This window comes from Perissodus microlepis, chromosome 7, assembly GCF_051167445.1.
Source record: "Perissodus microlepis isolate ML-2025 ecotype Zambia chromosome 7, ASM5116744v1, whole genome shotgun sequence".
Classification (NCBI taxonomy): domain Eukaryota; kingdom Metazoa; phylum Chordata; class Actinopteri; order Cichliformes; family Cichlidae; genus Perissodus; species Perissodus microlepis.
The window spans coordinates 28945769-28970408 of record NC_140467.1 but is presented as its reverse complement, the minus strand read 5'-3'; the positions used below and the strand labels follow the sequence as shown (position 1 = coordinate 28970408).

Below are 24640 nucleotides of genomic sequence, written 5' to 3'. Positions count from 1 at the left end.
AAGCAAATTCCTGCAATCAACTACCTACATCTTATCTCTCACTCACTGCGCTGCAAAAACAGAAAGATCAAACAGTCATATTACAGATGGTGTCACATATTTGTGAATCCATAACTACGTGTATTCAGGCAGCTTGGCATGCAGAGACCCTGCAGCTGTTGAGGGGGGGGACTGTCAGCGGGAGTGTATTTATGCCAGATCTATGCCAACATTTGTGAGTTACAAAGAAAGGTTTGGGCAGTAATTAACTGTCTTTTAATTTATTAATTAAAAGCTCAACTCGGAGCTCAAAAGCTTTACTCAGAATGTATTCTCTGGAGTAAATCTTCTCGAATTCTTCCGTTTAAAAATGTATTACTAACTGGCCTGCAGGAGGCAGCATTGCAGCCGACAGTGCATTGCCTGTCGGATTTCCTTGGTAAAAGAAGAAGAGAAGTAGGAAGACTTCCCTGTGGCCAATAATTCATTCCTCTTTGGAAACAGTTAAAGGAAAGCACCGTCTCCTGCCTCGACATGTCTACAGCGTACAAAAACAGGTGAGAGGCATTCAAATCTCTGCCCTCGTGGGGGATATAGGGCGCGTGCACATACTGAAGCTGTTTATTTCAGCAGCTAGCCTCCAAAGCGTAGAATTAGCATTAGCAGCAGCAGCCCCGCTGACCAGACACGAGCCCAGTTACAGCCGCTGGAACACGCGCACCGTGAACGCTAATATGGGTTTTTCAGCTAAAAAAGGGTCACCGTTAGTATCGCAGATGTAAAGCGCGCAGGGTGCTTTGTAAACTCAAGTATTCAGGTGTTATGCTACCTCCGTGTTAGCACATCAGGTGACACAACTTCCTCCACCCCCCAAAGGCTAACAATTAGCCACTGTCCGGCTAACGGTATGTGCTGACTTTGTGTTTGTGTCGCCGAAAGATTGACAATAAATCAGCTGTTCACACATAAACACTAGACCTGAACGGAAATTAAAACACATGTGCTTACTACAAACGAACCCGGCCCTCTGACCTGATAACTGCTCGACAAAAAGACCTTAGTAATGCCTTTTTTGGTTTTTTCTCTTTTGCTTTTTCTTTATTGAGCAAATCTTTTTCGTTAACAGTACATATTTTACAGAAGCTGACAATATTACCATGTCTTTGCTGTCAATGTAATAATTAAATCTCAGAGTAAATAGAGCCAAGTAAAAAGAGTCGAAAACGATGTAAACACAAGCTGAAAATTTGACAGATAGAGGAAGGACGGTTACACAAATGGCAGATTCTTATAATAGGAAAAGCAGGGTGTTTTCTGTTTAAAGTTTCCTTTAGATTTCAGGGAAAAGGGCCAATGGGGCGAATATAGTAGGAAAAATAGTTACTGAGAAAACCCCCAAATTTGTTAGAAGAAAATAGGAAATTTTGGAGAGACAAATGGGAACATTACAAGGAAATAATAGGAAGAATAATAGGTCTACAAGGAAGAAATGTTTAATTTCTGAGGGAACAATAGCAAATTTCTGTGAAAATGTTGAGGAAATAAAACAAAAGTAATAAGGAAATAACAGTCAAATTCTTGAGGGGGGACATTTTTGAGGGAAAAGTGACACATTTGTGGGGGGCGGCATCAGTTTTGTTTAAATAAAAGGCACATTTCTGAGTCAAAAAAAACACCCAAGTGAGAAGAAAATGGCAGATTTAAAGGAAATAATCAACTTAGGGAGGAAAAATAGCAAACGTATGGAGAGAAAAAAAAACAGATCTGTGAGAGGGAGGAACAGAGGCAAATTTGTGTGGACGAAATGGGCAATTATACAAGACCTGGTAATGTAATGAGAATAAATGGAAAGTGTACGAAATTACATTTATTTACATCTGATGAACAGATATGTTTTCTGTGCTTTAAAAAATGGCTCAAGTATTTACATCTTAATTCTGGGTTTAATTTTTCCTGTGGGAGATCGGCTCAAACCTCTTTGGGGAACTGCCGTCATGGCATCACTCGGGGATCGGGGATTGAAAAGTGTTAATAGTGAGCGATGCCATTTCCCCATCTTCATACTTGACTCAGAGACAAGAGGCTGTCATCAATCTTCTTCTAAAACTCACTCTCTCCTGTTGTCTCTCTAACTCTGGTGAGTTAACATTTGGGTCAGAAATGAAACTGGCTCTAATCTCGCCTCCTTTTTTTCAGGATACAAGAGTTCAAAGTTGCCTTGGCTGAAGAAAAAATCAACTTGAAGACACTGAGGGAGTTGTGCTTCAATGGTAACTGGATTTTTTGAAGGGGTGGGGCTGGTAATGTAATAGTACAATATTCTGTTAAGCTTTACTGACGGAACCTTTCTTTATATAATGCAGGAATCCCTTTTGAAGGAGGCATACGAGCGCTCTGCTGGAAGGTGAGTCGCCCTGCCTCATGGGACCATTTTAGCTTTAACTGGTTGTAATTGTATAAACTGGCGTCTCACTTTACAGACAAAAACATACCAGCAGACTCTCTGGTGTACTTTGAGGAAATGCCTCCAATACTTTTACCTCATACTGTGAAAAGAAGATGTGCTGCCCTTTTACGACTGAACACTTTACAGTTTACTGGGCTGTTTGTGTCTAAGACAACTAACAATATGAGGGAACTGATTTTCTCTCAGTGAAATATCCAAACTCCAGGAAACACAGAAAAAATGCTGTCTAAGAGTTTCACTAATAGCTGCTGATCTGTTGTCTGCACTTTCTTTTTAATACTACAGCTTGTGTGTCTACATCCCTGCTGACACATGACACTTCCAACACTCCCACCACATGAGACCAAACTACAGAGTGTATATAAAAGCTGGACATAGCCTCAGTGATGTCACTCAGTGGTTTTGGAGTGTGCAAGGAGCTTTGATCTGTTTGTAGGAGTGAAACAGCTTTATGTTTTTAACACAGTGCGTCGTTCTTCTTGTGTTTTGTTTACCTCCTTCTCAGATCCTTCTTAATTACCTACCTGTTGATCAGACCCAGTGGGAGTCTTTCCTGAAAAAGCAAAGGTAAGTGGATCAGTTTAAAGCCCGATCAAAGAGCTGGTGCTTTGATTTTATTTAGGAGAACCCTTGTTTTGTGTCAGCTGCTCTGAGTCTGACTCACAAAACCTGATGCTGCTTATTATGATGCATTATGGTTGAAGTCGCAGCTCTGTTGTGGTTTCCTCTGTTTCACATGAGAGCACTGAGACCCAGTTTGGTCTTAACCACTCTTTCCTTCGACTGGGGAAATCAGTGAAATCTAAGAGTGTTGAAAAAGGACATTTTTAGTAAATGAATATGCAGCCTAAAGAAGATTGTCTTTTCCACCTCTGATTATTTAGATTTAGCAGTAAGTCTGCTCTGTGAGCTTCCCGATGTTCCATGTGCATATATGGAAAGCTGGAGGCTTCTCGATTCTCATTCACTTTAAATGTGCCGAACTCACGCCTGGCCACACTACACTGTGGTTCTTTTGCTTTGTTTTGTGAATGCTGCTTAATTTGAAAAGATGAGTCAACCTAATTTTAAATGCTGCGGCTCAGTTGAGTAGTTCTTAAACTTTTTGCTTCACTTCAGTAGCTGGAGAAGGACACAAGTTTTATCAGTCATCAGCAATCCAAATACAAGGACCCAAAGTAATCTTAAAACTTAAAAGGTGACACATACACAAGGGGAAAAGCAAGAAAACTCAGAAAGGAAACGCTGACAAATTTACAAGAGGAAAAACTGTAGAGTCATTTTTCTTTTCTTTTAGAGTTTAAACTATTTAATCAGTCAAACTTGTCAAAGAATAGAAAATCTAAAAAGAAACTTTATTTAACTTCAAAAACAGGACGTGAATCCTTCCATGTGATTCACTAATATATGAGAATCTGATGTGACTAATCAAATTCAGTGATTATTAATCAATTAATGTATTCTTTCCTTTTCTTCCATGGGTCTCACAGAGAGGTGTACTCCCAGTTCCTGAAGGAGATGATCATCCAGCCCGGCATTGCCAACGCCAACCTGGGCCTTTCCAGAGAAGACGTGACGATGGAGGATCACGTGAGTCATCCTGTCGTTCTCTCTTCGCTGCAGTGACGAGCTGAAAGAAATAATGAAACCAAATTGTGCTATGAGTGATAAATCGAAATGAAAATTAGCATCACCTCCCAACAGTTATACAAGTGTCAGATTGAGATAAACAGTGTGGATTCTCCTGCTGAGTGCCATTAAACTGTGTCAGGTGAATATAATTACATAGTGAGGTCTAAAGTCGTAAAACACTCACGCAAACTGCTGCCGTTTTCAACTCGAGCACTCAGCAAGCAGGAGTTTGGTCTGATTCTGTTACAGATCTTTAGCTGAGGTCTGCATAATAAAGATTTTACTGGACTCGCAACATTAATTTTTATGGGTTGGCTTCATAAGGTTGTGCTTGAGTGAACCTTTAAACGTGTGAGTACTGAATAATACCTTTCACTTTGTGACTGCTGCCCACACTGGGCACCGACTGTGTGCAGTAATTTATATTTGCACGATGGCACACAGTGTAGCATAAACTAGAGCTGTTACAGAGGCTTTTTAAACAACCAAATCCATCACAATGAGTGCCTACCATAAATAAATTTGGGGGCGACCGTGGGTCAGGGGGTTGGGAATCGCATCTGTAACCGGAAGGTCGCTGGTTCGATTCCTGGGCTCTCTGTCCTGGTCGTTGTGTCCTTGGGCAAGACGCTTTACCCTACCGCCTACTTGTGATGGCCAGAGGGGCCGATGGCGCGATATGGCAGCTTGTCAGTTCTTCTGTCAGTCTGCAGGGCTCGCAAAATCGCTAGCCCGACGTCCCGGGGCTAGCGATTTTTCCAGTCGGGCTACCAAAATCTAACTCAGCCCTGCCCGTCGGGCTATCATAGGAAGGAAAATATATGTCTATGCTTTTGCATTCTTTCGCCAATGTAGTTGAGTAATTATGTCATTGGCATCGATGAGCCACTGTCAATATGTGACATATTGAAATCGCGTTTGAATTTGCGCTTGTTTTTTGCTTTCACTTTCATTTTGCAATTGAAAACGGAGAAAACGGTGTGCAGAGAGCAGCAGCACTGATTGGTGAGTGACGATTAATTGCGCACCAATTCCTCTGACATAGTCTTATCACTCATTAGCTTACTATTCAAACGCGACAAGTGAAATCTCTCGCAGCAAGCTTAAACATGTGAGAGGTTGAGTGCGCAAAGAATCGCTGACCGTTATGTAAGTACGTGTGTAAAAGCAGCAGGATTTACGCTGGTATTTTAGTTCTGCTCAGCCAAATAAGACAGGTCAGGGTGAAGAAGGGGCAGCCAAAGAAAAGCCTACCACAAAACGGAAAAGTTATGACAAATCAGACTATGAGGCCAAAAGAAAGCGCAGCTTTTTTGGTTTCACGGACAAAAGAATTTCTGTGGCTGGAATATGACAAGCTAAATAACATGATGTTCTGCCAGGCGTGTTGTGAGTTTCATTTGATTTCTGAGTCGACAAGTGCCTTTGTTACTGGGACCAGTAATTTTAAGAAAGACCCCATCAGAACCCATGAGAAATGCAAGAAATGCATTATTGCCCAGTCTGCAGTATCTTTCCCAGAACAAACAGCAATTGCAAAAAAACATACTAAAAATAAATCAAGCACAACAAGAACTCCTGAAAAAGCTGTTTAGAACAGCGTGCTATATTGCAAAGAGTGAACTACCATTGGCAAAATTTAGCAGTCTTTGCAAACTTCAAAAAGCAAATGGCCTAGATCTTGGTTCCACTTGCCTCTTACCTGCGACTTCATTGGAAATTTCAGATTCAGGATCTGACACAGACTGATTCATGTTCTACACAGTTCTTACAAGAAATTCTTCATAGAAATTTCTGTTCAATTTGAACCAAGTATTTGAGTTGATGGTTGTAATTTTTATACAGTTGTTGTGATTTGCATTTTAACAATTTTTTTGATTAATTTTTGTTTCTGTTGCAATATTATACTTTAATGTATAATATTGTAACGGAAACAAAACATAAAAAAATTGATTTCTTTTTTATTCGGGCTACTTAAATTTATTTTGGGCTACCAAAAACTGAAGAATGCCTGCCCGAAGGGCTACCAGAGATTTTGAAATTTTGCGAGCCTTGGTCTGCCCCAGGGCAGCTGTGGCTACAACTGTAGCTTGACTCCACCAGTGTGTAAATGTGAGAGTGAATGAATAGTCGTATTGTAAAGCACTTTGGCTGCCTTGAAAAGCGCTATATAAATGCAATCCATTATTATTATTATTATTATTATTATTATTATTAATCACTCATATGCACATGGCTGTGCTTCATCTGTTTGACTCTAAAAACGTGGGAGTCAGAGTCTGAAGTGATAAGAAGCCAAGTTATCTCCATGCACACAGTGCACACACGCAGCAGCGTGATTCTGAAACTGTCGGATTTATATTTTGAAGTCACTTTAAAGTCAAATTTGCTCTGCAGTCAGATAAACGCTAAAGAGATGTACAGCACGTCCTTACAGATCACAGAAATATAGATCACCTTCTCCTGTGGCTCTTTGTCATGAGCCACTTGTCTTGACGAGTTTGAATAGTTTTTATCTGATCTGATTCTTTTCAGCCTCTGAATCCAAACCCTGACAGCAGGTGGAACACCTACTTTAAAGATAATGAAATTCTGCTGCAGATCGACAAAGACGTGAGGTAAGCACCTTTACCAGCTGGTCTGTTACTTCCTCCTGTTAAATAACAGTAATGTGAATGTGAGTGTTCACCTGCAGGCGGCTGTACCCGGACATGGCGTTCTTCCAGCGCCCCACAGAGTACCCCTGTCAGCTGATCCTGGACCCTCAGAACGACTACGAGACGCTGCGTCGCCGAGTGGAGCAGACGACGCTGAAGGCACAAACGGTGAACTGCAACCGCAGCGGGGTCACCAATGTAAGCCTACATCCAGGGCATGAATACGATTGTGGGGTCCAGCTCAGTTTGGCTGATTCAGGCCCATCTGTCGAATTTTGACTTTTCTGCCCCGCTTACAGTACAAACAGGTTAGTTCAGGTACGGTGATGTGCTGAAACAAAACCATCATCCTGGTATTAACAGCAGGAAGGGTTGAAGTTACTCACACGGCCTACATCAAAGCTGACACAGGTACAGCTGAGAAAAGAAAACAGTTAATGACTAAGAATTCGTCTCATTAGAAATGTAATAGGAATGTATAACTTATGATGGAATGATGATGGCCATCGTCAGCTATTTACATTCGTTTGTTGTACATGACTTTTCTGTAAACATTTATCCACCTATAAATCACAAACCTAAATTACTGCTTAATTACTGCAACATTACATAAAGTTTTTAAAACTACACGTTTACACAGTCACTTAAAGAGGAAATGGTTCAGCATTTTTCTACAGGTCAGGCATTTTAACCCTCAGGTTAATATCTGTAAAAGGGGTTTTAATTAACTTAGAAATTTAGATGTAAATGACTGAAAGGGCAATACTTTACCTCAAAGGAATGATCGTGGTTCTTTGGATAATATCTAGACAGATTCCTCTCTCTGCCGTGACCGTCTTTCAACCTCAGTTAATGGTGAAAAATGTAGATCATGTCCTGTACCAGGCAGGAAATAAAAACTTGGCAGTTGTTAAAACTTAAACCCCCTGGTGACTGCTAAAACGTGCACATAATGTGTAAACTTTAAGTTTGAGTTATGTGCAGAAAAAGTGTGTGTTCACAAAGCAGCCTTGGTCACACAGTTTGTGTGTACAAAGAAACAGTAGTTTTATTCAGAGGGCAGCAAGATTATTTATGTAGTGGAGAAACCCTGCTCATGTGGATATGACTAATCAGCATGAGCACCATGTCTCCATTTGTTTCACATCTATTTGATATTTGGTAACATTTACAGACATAACTGGCATAAATCAGGTGTTTCCTTCGCCAGTAAACGATAATAACATGGGCACATGTCTAATTGTCATTAATAGCATGTGTTCTGTGATAATAAGAATATTTTATATGTGCATTTGGCATATTTGCATTACAGTTTTGTCTGTTAGCATAAAAAACCCAAAAAAACCCCAAAAACTAGAAGCGGCGTTAATCCTTGCTTCCATGTGATTGGCTGATTAGATATTACTGTTACTATGCAGTTGTACAGGTGTGCCTAACAAAGTGGCCATTGATTGTATGTTACTTCAAATCTGTTTCGGATCAGCTGTGTCTTGTTTTCTCAGGTGAGTTCACCTGGAAAGGCGCTGAACCTGTATCCATCTAACGAGTACGAGGTGCTGCCCAATGGCAGTGAAGCCCACTGGGAGGTGGTAGAGCGGATCCTCTTCATTTATGCCAAACTGAACCCTGGCATCGCCTACGTCCAGGGCATGAATGAGATTGTGGGGCCAATTTACTACACGTTTGCCACAGATCCCAACAGCGAGTGGAAAGGTTTGTAACGTTTAAAAGGGGAAAAAAGCTTACATAAACTCTGTTTTCCTTTTGGTGATTTTTTTTTTTTGTTTGTTTGTTTTTTACTGCGGCATCTCACAGAGCACGCTGAGGCAGACACCTTCTTCTGTTTCACCAATCTGATGTCGGAGAACAGAGATAACTTCATCAAGAGCCTGGACGACTCTCAGTGTGGCATTACCTACAAGATGGAGAGTGTGTACTCGATGCTCAAAGACAAAGACATGGAGCTATATCTTAAGCTGGTAAGGTTCACCTTTAACACATTTCTTGTTCCTTCCACTAAACACAGACGCAAACAAGTATTTTCTTCAATAAATCAATTACCAAATTGACTTGAATATGCGTTATAACCAGGGTTTTAATAGTTTTGCAATTTTCATTAGTTTTTATTTTTATTTAGTTTTGACTTCAGATTTTCAATTTTATATCAGTTTTAATTCGTTTTTACCAATTGTTTGCTAGTTTAGTTTAGTTTTTATTTTTTTGAAAATCCTTAGTTTCAGTTTAGTTTTGATTAGTTTCAGTTTTAGTTGTGTTTGCAATAATTAAGTGTAACAAAATCCCAGTTTCATCATATCAGTCATTCTCTTCTGCTTATCCTTGGGTATGTTGCTATTCCAGCTACCATACCCTGCACCCTGGACAGGTCGCCTGTCTGTCACAGGGCTAACACGCAGAGACAGACAACTCACATTCCCACCTATGGGTTCTTTAAATAAATAAATAAATAAATAAATAAAGGCAGATGAACAACCATTGATACCAGGCAACTATAAAATGTATATCTTGGCCCCAATGAGACTATTAACTCTTGCAGCACCGGGTGTTCGTAATTTTGGTTCAAGTGAATTGATAAACTTTTTGAAGGCAATTGACTCACACAGTTATGTAGATATCCCTGTCCTGTTGTCTCGGGATGCATCACGCTGCCTTGCCTGGGGTTAGCTTCTGTTTTCTGGGGATGAGGGTTGAGTGTGCTCCCTTACCTTCTCAAGGTAAGCTATGTCAGCCTTCTTGTGTGAGCTTTTCAAGTGCACTTTAAGGTTTGTGGGATTTTTCCCTTTAGAAATGTCCCTCATAATTTGTCTCTTTCCACTACAAGACACTTGCTTTATCCAAAACACAGTCATATTCAAAGTAATCCCAAATTGGACTCTGGCGCTTTCTCCTGACTTTTCCTGACATGATTCTGCGCGTGGACGGAGCAGCAACACAGACGACTCGACTAACGTACTGGTCACCTGCTGGCATAATGAGACAGCAAGAATAAATCTGGAAACTAAACTTCATTTTCACCCTTGACTATTGTATGACACGCACACATCAATGAAAACTAAACACATTTTTGCTATGAATTCAGTTAATTTTAGTTAGTTTTGTGAACGCTCATTACAGTTTTAGTTAGTTTTCCTTTTTTTGTTTTTATTTTTATTTCCGTTAACGAAAATGTTTTTTCACTTCTAGTTTTCGTTATTTCGTTAGTTTTCGTTAACGATAATAACCTTGTTTGTAACAGAGCTGCTTCCAGTCAGCCCTTTTCCAGTTTCTCTTATTGATAAGATACTTTAAAAAAGTAGAAAAGATCTCTCCTGTCCTTCCTCTTGTAGGATTTAAATAATTTTTGTCGGACAGTCAGCACTTTTCATGATGTTTCTTTTCAAGCTAATCGCCTGTAACTGCTGTGATTCTTGGCTGTTTGACAGACTTTCTTCTCACTCATCAGGAATTTATTTCCTACAAAGCAGCAAAACAGAAACTCCCACAGGTTAAACTGGGCTAACCAGATACGTTTAAAGCCTACTGACTCTGAATTACTAAACATGAGCTCTCACAATCAAAGCAACTTGTAATTTTCATGTTAGATTGTATGTGAAAGATGATGATTTTTTTTAAATTATTATTATTATTCATTTATTTTTTGGCAAGAATCAACCTCTGGGGATGAACATCAAAGCCAGTGCTGCAGCACCACAAGCTAATTTCTCTCGTGGTCTCTTGACGCTGGCTCTAAAAGCGAGTTAGTCCCCATAGACTCCCGGGTTAAAATGTCCAACTTTTCAGCAAAAATAAACACCTTTACAGCCTTCTAGAATGTGACTGACAGGTGGATGGTGACACATTCATCTGTAGCTGCTAGCTGTCTATTAGGTTTCACCTCAGCTAACTGGCGTCTCAGAACTGGACCTCTGGACTGTATGGTGTTTGCATCTTCTGGGCCAATTTGCTGAGGATAGGCCTAGCAGACAGGTAAAAACTGCAGTCAAGACTGAAACTGTAGACCTGAGCGAAATCCAAATGGATACTAATAAACCTTCCAACTCCAAATAGATCTGGTGACAATGGCTGCCTGGGTGTGAGCCCACTGGGAAGTATTCTGAGTTACTTTCAACAACCCAAACTAAGCAGTTTCTGGGCAATACACCTAGTGCTCCCAAAGCAGCACCCATAGGACACACTTCTAATTCACTGTCAAAATATTAAATTTTTTTCTTGATCAGCTGCAGGTGCAAGGAAAAAATAAACAGCCCTTGGAATTACCAAGATATCTACTTTGATTATTCATAAATTCATAATTAGTCATAATTATAAACAAAATCAAAACAAAACAGTACTGCTGTGTTTTCTTTCATTTATGGAACAGCTTCACGTTCTCCCTGCAATAAAAATTTAAAAAAAGTAAAATGCAGATTAAATTCTTGTTAAAAATTGTTGCATTGACTTCCTGTGTGTCTTCCCCCCACAGGAAGAGCAGAACATCAAACCACAATATTTCACCTTCCGCTGGCTCACCCTGTTGTTATCTCAGGAGTTCCTCCTGCCAGATGTCATCCGCATCTGGGACACACTTTTTTCTGACCAGGACAGATTCCATTTCCTCATCCTGGTCTGCTGCGCCATGCTCATGTGAGTCTTTCAGACTGGATTGAATTTATTTCAGTTATTTTTATATGTCATCAATTGGACATGATTCTCCTGAGATTTTTAGAGCCAAATACAATAACTTTAGTTTACTTTAAATGTATAAATACAAACATGCAAGCAATCCAGGTCTTTGTCTTTAAGACATGACTCTAGTTTTATTAATTGATCTGTCATCTTCATAATTATAATTGGGTATCATCTGTATACAATAGAAACTGTATGCACTGTTTCTTTTTTGTTTGTTTTTTAAATAACATTTCCTAAGGGAAGCATTCACACTGTGTCAACTCCTCCTTCTCACAGACTCATCCGGGATAACTTATTGGCTGGTGATTTCACAGTGAACATGAGATTACTGCAGGTACAACTCTAAAGCACACAGTGTTCATGTTCAGACATGCAGCTGATGCTACAGGGATTAATTGGGCTGGATATGTCTTTCAGGATTACCCCATCTCAGACGTCCACACCATCCTGACCAAAGCCAAAGACCTGCAGGATACATCCTAACCTGGTCCTCGTCCTCCCGCCTTCTCTGGTCACGTGTGGTAGGTGGGAGTCTAAAACAAAAAGGAAAAAAAACAAAAAAAAAACAACAAAAAAACATTTGTCATGTCAAATGTGTTGTGGATGGACCTGACCAATGAAGAGTCTGCACAGATGTTTGGGACAGCGTGCAAAACTTGGGAGGACATGCTGAAACTTCCTCAAAATGAGTGGAGGATGGAGGGGTGCCTTGTGTCATAATGCATTATGGGAAAAGGCTCCCTTGGTACGTGCCTGTCCTGCTTTCTCAGCCATCTCTCCCGTGGAGACAAATGAAGGTCTGTAGGGAGGCGGGGCCACAGTAATCCTACAATACCAATCGTAACCAGATGTGTTCAACGAAGGAGCCAAGAATTCAAAGGAAACTCCAACTGCGATCACGTATGTAGTCCGATTGAGTTTAACTGTGTTGAGCAGTATGTGCATGTTTGTTCTTCTAAAAAAAAAAAAAGTTAATTTTCAATGATTTTTGCTGATGTAAGAAACATGTATGCCTTATCTTTTGAAGGATGTGAAATGGGAGATGGCATTTCTGTGTATATTTTCACTCTAACATCAGAAACATGAAGCGATAGTTTCCGCCTGTTATCATCTCAGCAATGCTTTCTAACCTTTTGGAGAATCACAGCAGAAGGAAACTGCTGTTGAAAGAACGGTGTTGTTTTTTCATACTGAACATTATTTTCACAGCAGTTTTATTTTTTTCTTCCTCTAGCCCAAAGAAGCAAGTCTCACAACTACGTTGGGACCAATGTGCACTTAATTTTAATAGTAATGAAATATTAACAGTATGGTTTAGTGAAGTTCTTAATTTCTGATCAGCAATCAGTCCAGCTTCTGGAAATTGCCAATTTAGTGTCATCGACCAATCGGAGGAAATGTGTGAGGAGCTAAAATAGCTTGTTTGAGACAGAAGGATTAACTGAGCCCAGTGTAAGATAAAGAAGGATTATTCTTATCTATGAATCATGCACAGTTGCTCAAGTAACTTAAAATGAAAAGAGGGTGTTTTTTTTTTTGTTTGTTTGATGTTTTTGGATAGTGAGGAATTATCTTTACATAGCAATGCATCAACCACACAGCTGCCTTTTAGGCAAACTTTCTAAAAGTTGGCATGAAACACTTCTTTTCTTCTCTTCTTTGCTACAGAGTGCAGTTGTTCAGTCAGAAAGGAGGCTTGGCTGTTTATAACAAAATAATAGCCTTGCTAAATTTAAGTTAATCACTTTTGGTTTAGACTGATGATGTTCAGTGTGAAAACGGCATCCTGGCTCATTGCACTTTTCTCTTCTGATGTGCACGTCTGTGTCCAGCCTTGAGCTTGTAACACGTCAGTGAGGAGAATCGATGCAGAATCAGAAAAGAAGCGAACTGTTGAAGCTTATTGAGTGATGACGCTCATATGAAGGCACTCTGTGTGGATATTTGATCTGAACACGAATGAAAAGAGGTCATTCTAACTCTAAGAATTTGTAATGTGGCCCTACATGCACAGGCCTAGCAGGCACCAGGCCCAGGGCCATTAAAGTGCAGTGTTTATCGTCTTTACAAACACTTCTCAGAAGTTGGTTTGGGCATTAAATAATCTAAGCTTTCCCTGTCTGCTTTTTATTTTCTGCTTCTAAAAATTAAACCTAGTCTTACACAATATAGAAACATTACTTTTCTTCATTTACTTTTACCTACAGTCTGTAACAGTGCTGAACTTTGAGGAAGTGTTAAGTTGCTCTTTCACTTAAACTGAAAAGATTATTCTTGCTCAACTTATCATAATGAATCAAAGTGGACCTGTTCTTCTTTTCCTGTTTCCTGTCTCATAGTTCCTGCTCCAGTGGTGGATGTTCATATTAAACACGGCCAAAGTTAACAAATAACAAGGTCAGTGTACAGTTAGTCCCTCTGACACCAAAGCTCAGGCTGCAAAATGCTCCAAACACTCATTTTTTTCTACTTTTGGACTTGCATGAAGTCACAGATAAGGGACGTCCCTAATACAGTCATGTTAAGCACAGACGACCCACACACTTCAGTTGACAAGGGGCAGTCAGTCAGAATAAAGTTGGCTTAAAGGGGGAGGAGCTAAAATGGCTAGCTTGAGATCTAAAGGTCTGCTCCAAGGCTCCGTGTAAAATAAAGAAGTATTATTTTGAACTGTGAATTATGCAAAGCTCCTCTTGTAGAGTTCAGGAAAAAACTGGAGCTGGAAATTAGAACAATGCATCCACTTAAATCTAAAACCAGTAAAATCTCAGAACCTGAGAAATGGCTGTTTTGTTTTAGTTTTAGTGACCACTTTTAACTGTCAGACTTAATATAACACTAACTGTTAATCTAACAATAGCTTCATATGGGAATATGTAGGAAAAAATTAATGAATTACACATAAACTGCTTTAACACTTTGAGACGATAAAGTCAACATTTGTGAGAAAAAGGTGATGAGGTGAATCCAGATATAAAGTTTTTCCTGATGGAAAAAACACAAATTTTCTTGCAAAATTATGACTTTAAAATTATGACTTTAAAATGTCATTTTGGCTTTTTTTTTTTTTTTTTTTTTTTTTTTTGTTAAACAACAAAAAAAACAACTTCTTTAATGCTGAACTTTTTTTTCTTTAAATATCACTCTTCTTTAAACCTGCACTGGCCCATACATTCTGCTGTAAAAGTGATCTAAGGGTGTTTTCACACCAACGCTGTTTAGTCTGTTTAAATCGAGGATGTGTGAACATGGTGATCACAGCAAATCAACCACACCGAGACCCTTTGGAGGAGGTGGTCACGGTGCGGTTCGTTTATGGTGTCTAAACCAACTACTAGATATACGCTACAAGTCTGAGCTAAAAAACGTAAAAGAGTAATATAAGGTTGGAGTCACAGTACAGACACATCTGGTCATGAGTGGACCGAACAGTTCACTTGTTTTCATCTCTGTGTGAAAACAGACCAAAACACAGGGAAAATCTACAAGTTTACAAACTCATCACTTATTTAGACCAGATTAAACGAACAATAGGTGTGAAATCCCCCTAAACTAACAATAGAAATCAATATTTAGTCAAGCTGGAGATGGTACGTTGCACTTTAAATGAAATGACAGATCTCCCAAAATCTGTATTTTCAGATTGTCTCAAGTAATCTGAGCTGTTTTTGTTTTTTTTTATTAAGGAAAACTGGAATAATTTTTTTCTGTACAATAATTTCAGTTTATTTAATGAAGCTGTGCAAAATATTAGGCTGGGAAAAACACATTTGAGCTCTGTTTTTAAAAACTGCAACCAGATCAGTATTAGACCCACTACAGGTTTCATAATGTGAAGCCACAATCAGATCTTTAGTCAGCAAGATTTTTTTTTTTTCTAATTTTTCCTGACAATAAACTACAGAAAACTTCAAAAAGTGCAGTTTGGGTAAAACTTTCAAGGGTCATATCACTATGTGAGATATATGGCTGCTTAAAACAAGTGATAACATATGACCGGCCTCCTTTCTACCTGCACTTTGATACCAGGGTTGTCCTCCAGCTGTGACTCCTGCTGTTTAAATGTGTTTTTCAACCACAAAAATATTTAGATCTCAGAAATTCTGGAAAGATTAAATAAATAAAAAAGCACCAAATTTCATCCCAGTTGCTGAGGTTTAATGTCCTGTTACTGTACAAACAGCCATGGTGCTAAGATAAAATTATAAGTAGCTTCAATAAATGCACTGGCGTTATTGTACAAACAAAAATGAGCTGATTCTGAGGAGGTCCGCTGGGAACTTTTCTCATATTTTGCTGATTTTACATCAAATCTTCCTCACTTCTTGTTGTACTTTCTAACCTCTTACTGTCCATTGAGTAGTTAAGGGTTCAGTCAGATCTTCCTTTTCTGTTTTATGTTATAACAGACGAACATTGAGGCCAAAATTGCTTTGAGAGTTGACTTGAGAGGCCCACGTGCTGAAACCATGTTTGTTAACATGCTTAAAATGCAACATCACTGTGACTGATACGAGGTTAAAGATCAGTAATCACGTTAAAAATCTGAGATTACAGTTTTCCCCCCAAATAATCACAATTATGATTTTTACCATAAGTAGCCCTGCCACAGCTACACAGGTTGTTCACATTTCTGCTGACACTGTTAAATCGATCTTTCATGTTTCTGACTCCGCAAGGAACAAACGCACAACTACACTAATCTTTGTTTCCTGACAACCTGCAGCTGAAGTAAAATCTGCTGTTTTTGGTTTTTTTGCATCTCAAGAAAAAGCCGGCATGAAAATGAAAGTATTGAAGTGTATTTTAGTCTCATTAAACCACTTCTGAACATCTGGAATATTCTGTTCGGTGTGAAAGAGCAAGTTTACGAAGACCAAAATTATTCTGTATTTTTACCATGTTGGGATTTTTTTTTATTTTGAGGGACTGTTACTAGTTAGATCCACATGCTCCTCTTTTAATGTGTATTTATTTCCCGTGCGTGCGTGCGTGTGTGTGCGTGCGTGTGTGTGTGTGTTGAAGGGAGGGGGTGATGTTCTCTATACTCTCAATGTCTTATATCAGTTATATGCATGGAATGGATTTTGTAAGATGATTTTTGTAAAACGTCTCCAGTGTTAAGACTTGTAAATATGTTTTTACATGTTTGCAGACGTGCATTAAAATATTAAAATGAACAATGGGATAAATCACATGCCTCTTTCTTTCTGATTTCAGAATAAGTCGGATTCTGTAAAATTCTGTCTATGAGGACCCTACTTCTCCTGTGGCCTCTGTAAATACTTTCATGATGAGTTTATGATCTCAGCTGCTAGTTTCAAGTCTTTGGTCAAATAATCATCATGTTTTATTTACAATCATGATCTCATTTACAGTAAAAGTAATGTAAAGCAATGTATGCCTTAGATTGGGCCTACCCTGAGATTAAGTCATGTTTTACAGCAGACAGTTTCACACATCATTACTGATAAACCACATGTTTTGCTTATCACAGATCGAAACGAGCACCAGCCTCCAGCACTGAAGTATAAAAGCTGCAGTTGTTCTAATGTTGTCTTGAGGCTGGTTCTCACTCCTTCAAACTGTATTTAAGCTTAAAGTTAGTAGTATATTAGGGGAATGACCTGGAGTGCCTGAATTGGACCTAAAGACCATGTTTGTTTTGTTGATGCCTTTTGAAGTGTTAACAGAATTATCTAACATGGTGTGACAGCCACAACAAACACTGAAGCTCTAAAATGAGTTCTGAAATCAGTGGGTGGTATCACAGTAGCTATGCACACACACACACACACACACACTTACTTGAAGGGTAAGAGTAAAACAAAAAGACTTAATTAATCAGACATCCTTGACCCACATTACTGTTTTGTTTGTTTTTTACTGCACAAAGTGTAGACAATTCAACAATAAAAAATAAATATTTATTTATTTTTGCATAATTTAATTAGTTTTACTCAAGCGTTGTGGGCATTTGTGTATCGTATGGTCCTAAATAACAGGAAACATTACTCTTCAGGTAAGGTGACAACAGCGCATTGCTTTTACTACAGGTGGTTTATTACATGCATAAATAACTTTGAAACAACTCCGATACAGAAAGGGCCTGCTGCTGCTCTCCCACACTGAACACCAGCGGGTGCTGTTCCATCCTCCCACCGCAGGGGGCAATAATGAGCTCAGTTCGCTGATGAAAATGCTGCTTATGGATAAATAAGCTTCACACAAAGTTCACATTTCTTCACTATTAGATGTGTTTAAAGTAGGGTTTTTTTCAGTTTAGCAAAAGAGGGATACTAAGAAAGAAGAGTAAGATGTTTTTGCCTACACGCGCCTGTTTCCCTCCCCTGCTCCGTAAAAAACGTTAAGCTAACGGCCACTTCTCACTTCTCCCATCGTTTCTTCGGAACCCTGGAGACTGAAGGTAACTTGGCTAGTTTTAGCGGCTTTAAAAGCAAAAACTAACGCTTAAAATTAATGACTGCCTATTTTAGTGAACACAGAACCGCACACACTGCATGTTTGATGAGAATTCACTATGTTAAACAGATTTTTATTCATGAAGTCCTGATTGCTTTTTCTATTTTGGCTTGTGGTGAATGCAACCTTAGTCATGTGAAAACTGCTTTAGGAGCACCCCACTCAGCATATTAATATAGGTATAAACAGATTAGAAAACCCTGCAGAGGATAAACAAATGTTAGCTGACATGAAGTTACCGCTTTTGTTTACAAATATTCACTTAATCTCATTTCTTTGGCCTCAGGAGGTGTGGTGTTACCCGCACCTGTGTTCTTACCTGATCACAGGAGGCTGCCCTGTTCAAAAATCACCTAAACTCTTGTAGAGGTTCACTTAAACCTGCTGCAGCCGAAAGGGTTAATTTAAAAACAGTTGCATCACCAAAACTGATTCAGAATAATTTACCTTAAAAAAACTCAAATTAGTGGTTAAAAAAAAATTAGTTTTAAAACAAATTTAAAACGGCAGACTTTCAAAAGAATGTTAACTTCAGCTTCAAGACTGATAATAGTTATAGTACCAGATTAATTTCATGTGTCGGTGTCTGATGGCTCTGATTTATTTGCCGCATTTTATTAAAATCACTGTTAGTGCACCATTAACAGGTGGGTGTTTTGGTGCTTCACACTGTTTACGTGATAGAACAGTTAGATTTTATGTAACACAATCAAAATAATGAAAACCAAAGCTTATGTTAGAATCATGTGACGGTTATTCACTGTGTTTTATTTTCAGTGAATTCAGAAAATATCGCTGACATGGATGTGTGTGAAAACCTGGGAAAATCTTAGTTAGACTGACTTTATATTAAGTAAGTGTGTCCTGGTTTCAGGACGGTTGTTCCAAAGTCCAGGTTTTTTCTTCCTGGTTAGTAGAGCCATGCCTCGAGGTTTAGAAAGCTTTGGTTAAAAAGCAACTCTGTGAGTTAGTTCTTCTGAATTATGAAAAAAGGACTGCAGCAGTTCTGCTCAGTGCAGAGCGGTAAGTGTGTGTTTTATAGTTGGCAGTGTGAAATGGGCTTTCTTTGTAGGAACAATATCTGCCACAAAATAATAATAAGTAAAATTTAAAGTGCTCATTTACTGCTTAATATAACTCATAAAGGTCACAACATGTTTGTGTTTACTCTAAAATCTGTTTGTTCTGTGTCACCACAGACAAAGCTGATTTGTTTTACACATGCATGAAAACAGCCTTTTCCTGGTCCCTTTCACAATAAAAGTCACACACAAAAATCACACACAGAACTGTTTCCATAATCGTTTAAAAAGAAAAATTGTGAAAAAAATAATATGTTTATTTACTCTTAGCGTTTTAGTCCTGCTGTCCAAGGATGTGTACATTGGCAGTCAAAACTTTCACCCATTCACATGTTGGTATTGTCTGTGTCAAGACTGCTGATGAACCTGTACCGATAACAACATAAAGTGTGGCTTAAATTCAAGCTTTTCTTATAAATTTTTGCTTTACAGAAAAACACACACATAGTTTCAGAGAAGTGCACCCTGGCAGATGATGCAGAATGATGTCACAGAACTCAGACCAGGATATGATGACTGTTACCTTCCTTCACAGGCGTGTAGGATGCAGTACTGCAGTACTCGTGGGGGGGTCAGGGGCTGGGACTTCCGGGATGTGCTGTTTTCGGGCTATGCCCCAGATGGAGGGATGTTCATGCCGGAGAGTTTGCCTCTGCTGAGCCCCGACACCCTGAGGAGCTGGAAGGGGCTGTCCTACACCAAAGTGGTGGTGGAGGTTGCTTCACTGTTCATCCCTCCTCAGCTGATCCCCAGAGACCACCTGGAAGGTGAGCTGGGGGGAAAAATTCACCGTTGCATGCAGGTAGAACTGATCAGATAATCAGTGAGTCCTGTTTCCCGTGTTTCTCTCTCCCAGTCCTCGTGGGTGAAGCCCTGTCTGGCTTCTCTGTGCCGGAGGTAGTTCGAATTGCCCGGCTGAAGGGGGGTCTGTCCGTCCTGGAGCTCTTCCATGGAGACACCCTGGCCTTTAAGGACCTGGCTATGACCTGCACTGTACGCTTCCTAAACTACTTCCTGCAAAAAGAGAACCGCAGGGCGACTGTTCTCGTAGGTGAGAGGGCAACATGTTTTTATTATGGGTTAAAACCAGAGAACTAGATGCAGGTGAAAAACTGGCATAAATGTCATCCTCAGGTACGTCTGGGGACACCGGCGGCTCGGCCATCCAGAGCGCCAAAGGTCTCCCTGGGCTGGACATGGTGGTGGTTTACCCCCGTGGACGCATCACTCCAGTGCAAGAGAAGCACATGATCTCTTGCTTGAAGGATAACGTCCATGTTTTTGCAGGTACACTCAGAGAAGCTCAAACAGCCACATTTTTTATTGTTATAAAGTTTCTCTGAATCAATCTCACTCCGTCTGTAGCCGACGGCAGCTCTGATGACATAGACCAGCCACTGCGCCGCCTGTTTGCCGACCAGGAGCTTGTTAAGTCTCACGGCCTTATGAGCCTCAACTCAGTGAACTGGTCCAGGGTCATGATCCAGCTTGCCCACTTCGTCTACGCCTACTTGGAGCTCAGTGGGGTGAAGCAGGACGATGTGGGCGCAGCGCTGCCGGAGCTAGAGGTGGTGGTTCCCACGGGAGGGGCAGGAAACATCGCAGGTGGGTTGATAATGTAAGATTTCTCATCCATGTGAGAAATCTTGGTCAGACTGATCTGAGAGCCAAAGTAAAATCACCAGCATTACTTTTTTAAAAACCATTTTGATTTAAAAAGGGAGGTTTCAGTTACTCAGTTTTATTTATTATATTGTCAAAAATAACATCCGCTTCTCTGGGTCCTGGCTGCAGGTCAGTGTCCTCAGCATCCAGGAAACATCAAGAATTTTCCAAATATGACACAAATAATGTTTTTCTTTATCGTTACAATCCATCCCGAGCTCTTCCCAGTCGCACGTTCCCACAACGCCACATCTAGAAGGTGTTCAGGAGGCGTCCTGGTCAGATGCTGAACCACCTTCACTGACTCTTTTGATGTGGAGGAGCATCGACTCCACTCTAAGCTCCTCGTCCTGTTTCTTAAAGTGTGAAGTTTTTCCACAGTTCGATTTCATACCCATGAAATGAGGTAAATTGATGCAAATTTACCTGATGATGCAGAAAGAAATGGATTTATCTGCAGATACTATATCACAGACCGTGGATTCTCCTAACGCTACCATCAGTCAGAAAAGGAGGAGGAGCTTAGTGATGTTTGAGCTTGAACTTCATGGATCAACTTTTCTATCAAAACAGAAGCTCAGCTCTCTTCAATGCAGCAGACCTTTGCAATGTCCTGATCACTGCAGACACTCTGTTTGGTCCTGGGGAAAGTTTATCCTACGTCCTAAGTAGACTAAGTATGATCCAAAGACGTCTATGAAGAAAAGACCAAGTGAGCACATCACTTTGCTTTGTACAGAATTACTGGGACCTGGGGTCAAGCTCGCAGGTGCACACCCAGTGGATGGGCCACATAGATCTGCAAGGTCTCATGGAAAAATGTGAAATAGTCACCAAAAAACGTTTCTCTCTTATTTTGAAACTGATGGTTTCCATTAGTCAGTATGTTTCCTGTCTGCAGCACATATATTTTGTTGAGTGTTAAGAAGAAAAGTGTCACCACAGCTGCCAGTAAGACTCTGAAAAGTCTTTTTCTAACACTAACCAAGTAGTTCTGTGATTTTGCTCAGTTCTCTCCAGACCCTTCTTTTCTTTCTCTTTCTTTTTCTGTATTAAAGTTAAATCATATACTCTTAGAATCTATGAACAGCAGTAATAATCTTGTCGTTTTGGTCCTCTTTTTTTCTGTGTGTCTGTCTCTCTGTCCTTACACTAGTGCCTCCTTATAAAAGCTGTTCCTGTCTCTTTTCTTTTTGGTCAGCCGGCCTCATCGTAAAGCAGATGGGACTCCCCTTGAAACTGGTTGCCATGGTGAATTCCAATGACATCGTGCACAGGATGGTAACCAGCGGTGACTTTTCCATGGCGGCTAATGTCACACAGACGTTGGCCCCGGCTATAGACATCCAGGTAGAGACACTACACCTGCTCATGTGTGCAGAGTGTATCTATTTCCTCCAGTCCTGAGACAGCCTGATGGCTTAAGCATTTTATTACAGTGCAGTTCCTCTGATGTTCACTTGAAGCTCTGACAGTCAGTTAAAATGTCCAACTTTACAGCAGATTTCCTCCTTTATATCAGCTGCACAGGGGTAAATCTCACCTGGTCTCACCTGTTTAAATTGTATAAATGCTTAAAGTTTCCATTATTAGAGGCGTGGCCTCTTTGACTGACAGGTGGGTGGCGACACAGGTGACATGTCTCTGGTTTATTTGTCTCCTGCAGGACCCATACAACATGGAGCGAGTGTTCTGGCTGCTGCTGGGCAGAGACTGCGCCAAAGTGAAGACGATGATGGAGGAGTTTCAGCGCTCGCGCCGACACTTGCTGCCTGAAAACCACCGCAGACTGGTACCCGTCACCTAGCTGGTTCACGCCAGTGCTTCTCCTCTGAGGGTCTAATCTGATTTTTCCTTTTCAGCTGTCACAGGTTCTGTGGACAGGGACAGTGACGGATGAGGGGATCCTGGAGACCATGAGGAGCTGCTGGGAGGAGAACCAGTATGTGCTGTGTCCTCACACAGCTGTGGCAGTTTGGCATCACTACCACTGTCCTCACAGTGCCCAGCTCAACAGGTCAGACATGCCAAGTTTAAATATTCAGTCATATCACCTGTGCTCACGCTGTTCTTGAGGCTCTCCTCTGCAGATACTTTATTCTGTGACAGATAATAATCAGCTGATAGTTCACTGAGTCTCTCATCCCTCTAATAAACTTAGTTAGCAGTAGTAATAGCCTGCTGGGAGGCATGTGACATCTGAGTGTTAAGTCCACTTTTCTCTCGTTACAGATGTTACATTGCAACTGCTTCTCCGGCCAAGTTTCAGGCAGCAGTGGAGAAGGCAGCTTTGACCTTTGACCTTCCAGAGGCGGTGCTGGCTTTGGAAAAGCTGCCGACCCGTTATCAGGAGCTGGAGCGGAGCCAGAACTGGTGCGAAGACTGGGAGGACAGACTGAGAGAGACAATCCAGTCTGTGAGCGTGGCGAGGAAGAATGGCATGACTTACTACACCTGAGTGGACATTAAACAGTTTTCAGGTCAGGTGACTGTGGCAGCACGTCGCTGATCTCTGAACCTGTTTATCAGGATTTAGTGAATGATATTGATGGCAAAGGAATCATGTGAGCCCTCAGGTGGACTTTGGTCTGTGGTGTCATATGACTTTTGTGTTTTCACACCTGAAACGAAGCCGTCTCTCCATAGCTTCAAACTGTATGTGACAAATAAAATGAAGCTAATTTCTATAACTTTAACCGTCTCAGCTGCTGTTTTTATCACTGTAGTCATGCAGTCATGGAAACACTAAAAGGATGTTTGAGGCCTTTATGTATTTTTAAGTTATGAGTTGGTCAACAGATAAAAACAGTCTAGCTTTCATGACAGCTCACCCTGAAATGTCAAATCCACATATTTTTGTACAAATACATTTTTGGCATGTCATTCTTCATCATATTTTGGCACCTACATATCAGGATCAAGTACTTTTTGTACTTTTAGGGCCTGAAATAATTTTAAAACTTTTGTTTTTGTGTGTCATGTTGAAGAGGAATCAGCTGAAGAAACCTTTAAACACAGCCACTGGTAAAACACTGCCCTCTGCTGGGGAATGTATCAATTAAAATTTCCAGATGGTAATTACAAACACTACTTTAAATGTGAAAGTTTTCCAGATTTGAGGGAGGGGAAAAGAACACACACACACCAACAGATAAATATTCCTGTCACTATCACTTTTGTCAAAAATTATGGTAAGATTGCACATTTATTTTGATAAAATATACTCTTTTTGGCTCCTTAAAGCTGCCCTGTGACCAAATGACTGAAAAAACATGTGGTTTAAAGTAAATACTAATATATGAATACAGAAAGGAAGGTGGAGGAACCTAAATAAAATCGACATACATAAATATCCAAATATATTTATAAAAATTAGAAATATAGAGTTATAAATTTCATTAATGAAATATAAAGATTTAGAAATAAATATAAAAATACAGGAATACATACGTGCAAAAATATAAATAAATTAGTTAATTAAACTGCTTATCCAGTGGATGTGGCTATAGATATACTTTATATTAGATAAATATCAGTGTAGTACAGCAAATTTTAAAATACAGATACAGGAATAAATACTTGCATCATGCCATAATAAATGTAGAAATAAATATTTAAAAATAAATCTTCATAAATAATCAACATAAAAAATACAGAATTAAACAAATTATTGTTAAAATACATTTTAAACAGATAACATTCAGTGAATACATACTAGCGTGCTGATCCACACGGGTGTTCACAGACACAAACTACAACTTTCTTGGCTGCTACCTCAAAGCACATTGTGCGCTCTCGATCTTGCGTACTGCACAATAACATGTAATATTTAGTATCTACTGCTAGCTAGTTTATTGTGATGGTGTTGTATTTATTATGTTGCTCTTTTTTATTTGTTTTCTCTTCTGTTTTTTTCTTATCTCCATACAGGTGATCCAGGTGTTTTGTTTGTTTTTCTTCTTTTTTTTCTTCCCCCTTTCTCACCGTCT

General features: G+C 39.8%; 2 protein-coding genes across 3 annotated transcripts; both read left to right on the top strand.

Moving 5' to 3' along the window:
* Nucleotides 1-419: 419 nt before the first annotated feature.
* On the top strand, nucleotides 420-16613 carry tbc1d13 (TBC1 domain family, member 13). Of its 2 annotated transcripts, XR_014800741.1 has the most exons (13): nucleotides 420-536; nucleotides 2176-2249; nucleotides 2343-2383; nucleotides 2952-3013; nucleotides 3937-4036; nucleotides 6614-6696; nucleotides 6774-6933; nucleotides 8238-8448; nucleotides 8551-8714; nucleotides 11216-11376; nucleotides 11698-11755; nucleotides 11839-12321; nucleotides 13761-16613. XR_014800741.1 is itself a non-coding variant. In XM_084934524.1 (12 exons), the coding sequence occupies exons 1-12, from the start codon at nucleotides 514-516 to the stop codon at nucleotides 11902-11904; spliced, it is 1203 nt and encodes a 400-aa protein (XP_084790650.1). In that variant the 5' UTR covers nucleotides 420-513; the 3' UTR covers nucleotides 11905-16613. The 2 variants fall into 2 exon arrangements, 1 of the variants encoding a protein (XP_084790650.1); XM_084934524.1 differs by having other exon boundaries at nucleotides 11839-16613.
* Nucleotides 16614-17591: 978 nt separating this feature from the next.
* thnsl2 (threonine synthase-like 2) lies at nucleotides 17592-23347 on the top strand. The gene is made up of 9 exons (XM_084934523.1): nucleotides 17592-17848; nucleotides 19522-19753; nucleotides 19843-20037; nucleotides 20121-20273; nucleotides 20352-20591; nucleotides 21853-22001; nucleotides 22318-22443; nucleotides 22514-22668; nucleotides 22884-23347. The coding sequence occupies exons 2-9, from the start codon at nucleotides 19531-19533 to the stop codon at nucleotides 23107-23109; spliced, it is 1467 nt and encodes a 488-aa protein (XP_084790649.1). The 5' UTR covers nucleotides 17592-17848; nucleotides 19522-19530; the 3' UTR covers nucleotides 23110-23347.
* The last annotated feature ends 1293 nt before the right edge of the window (nucleotides 23348-24640 follow it).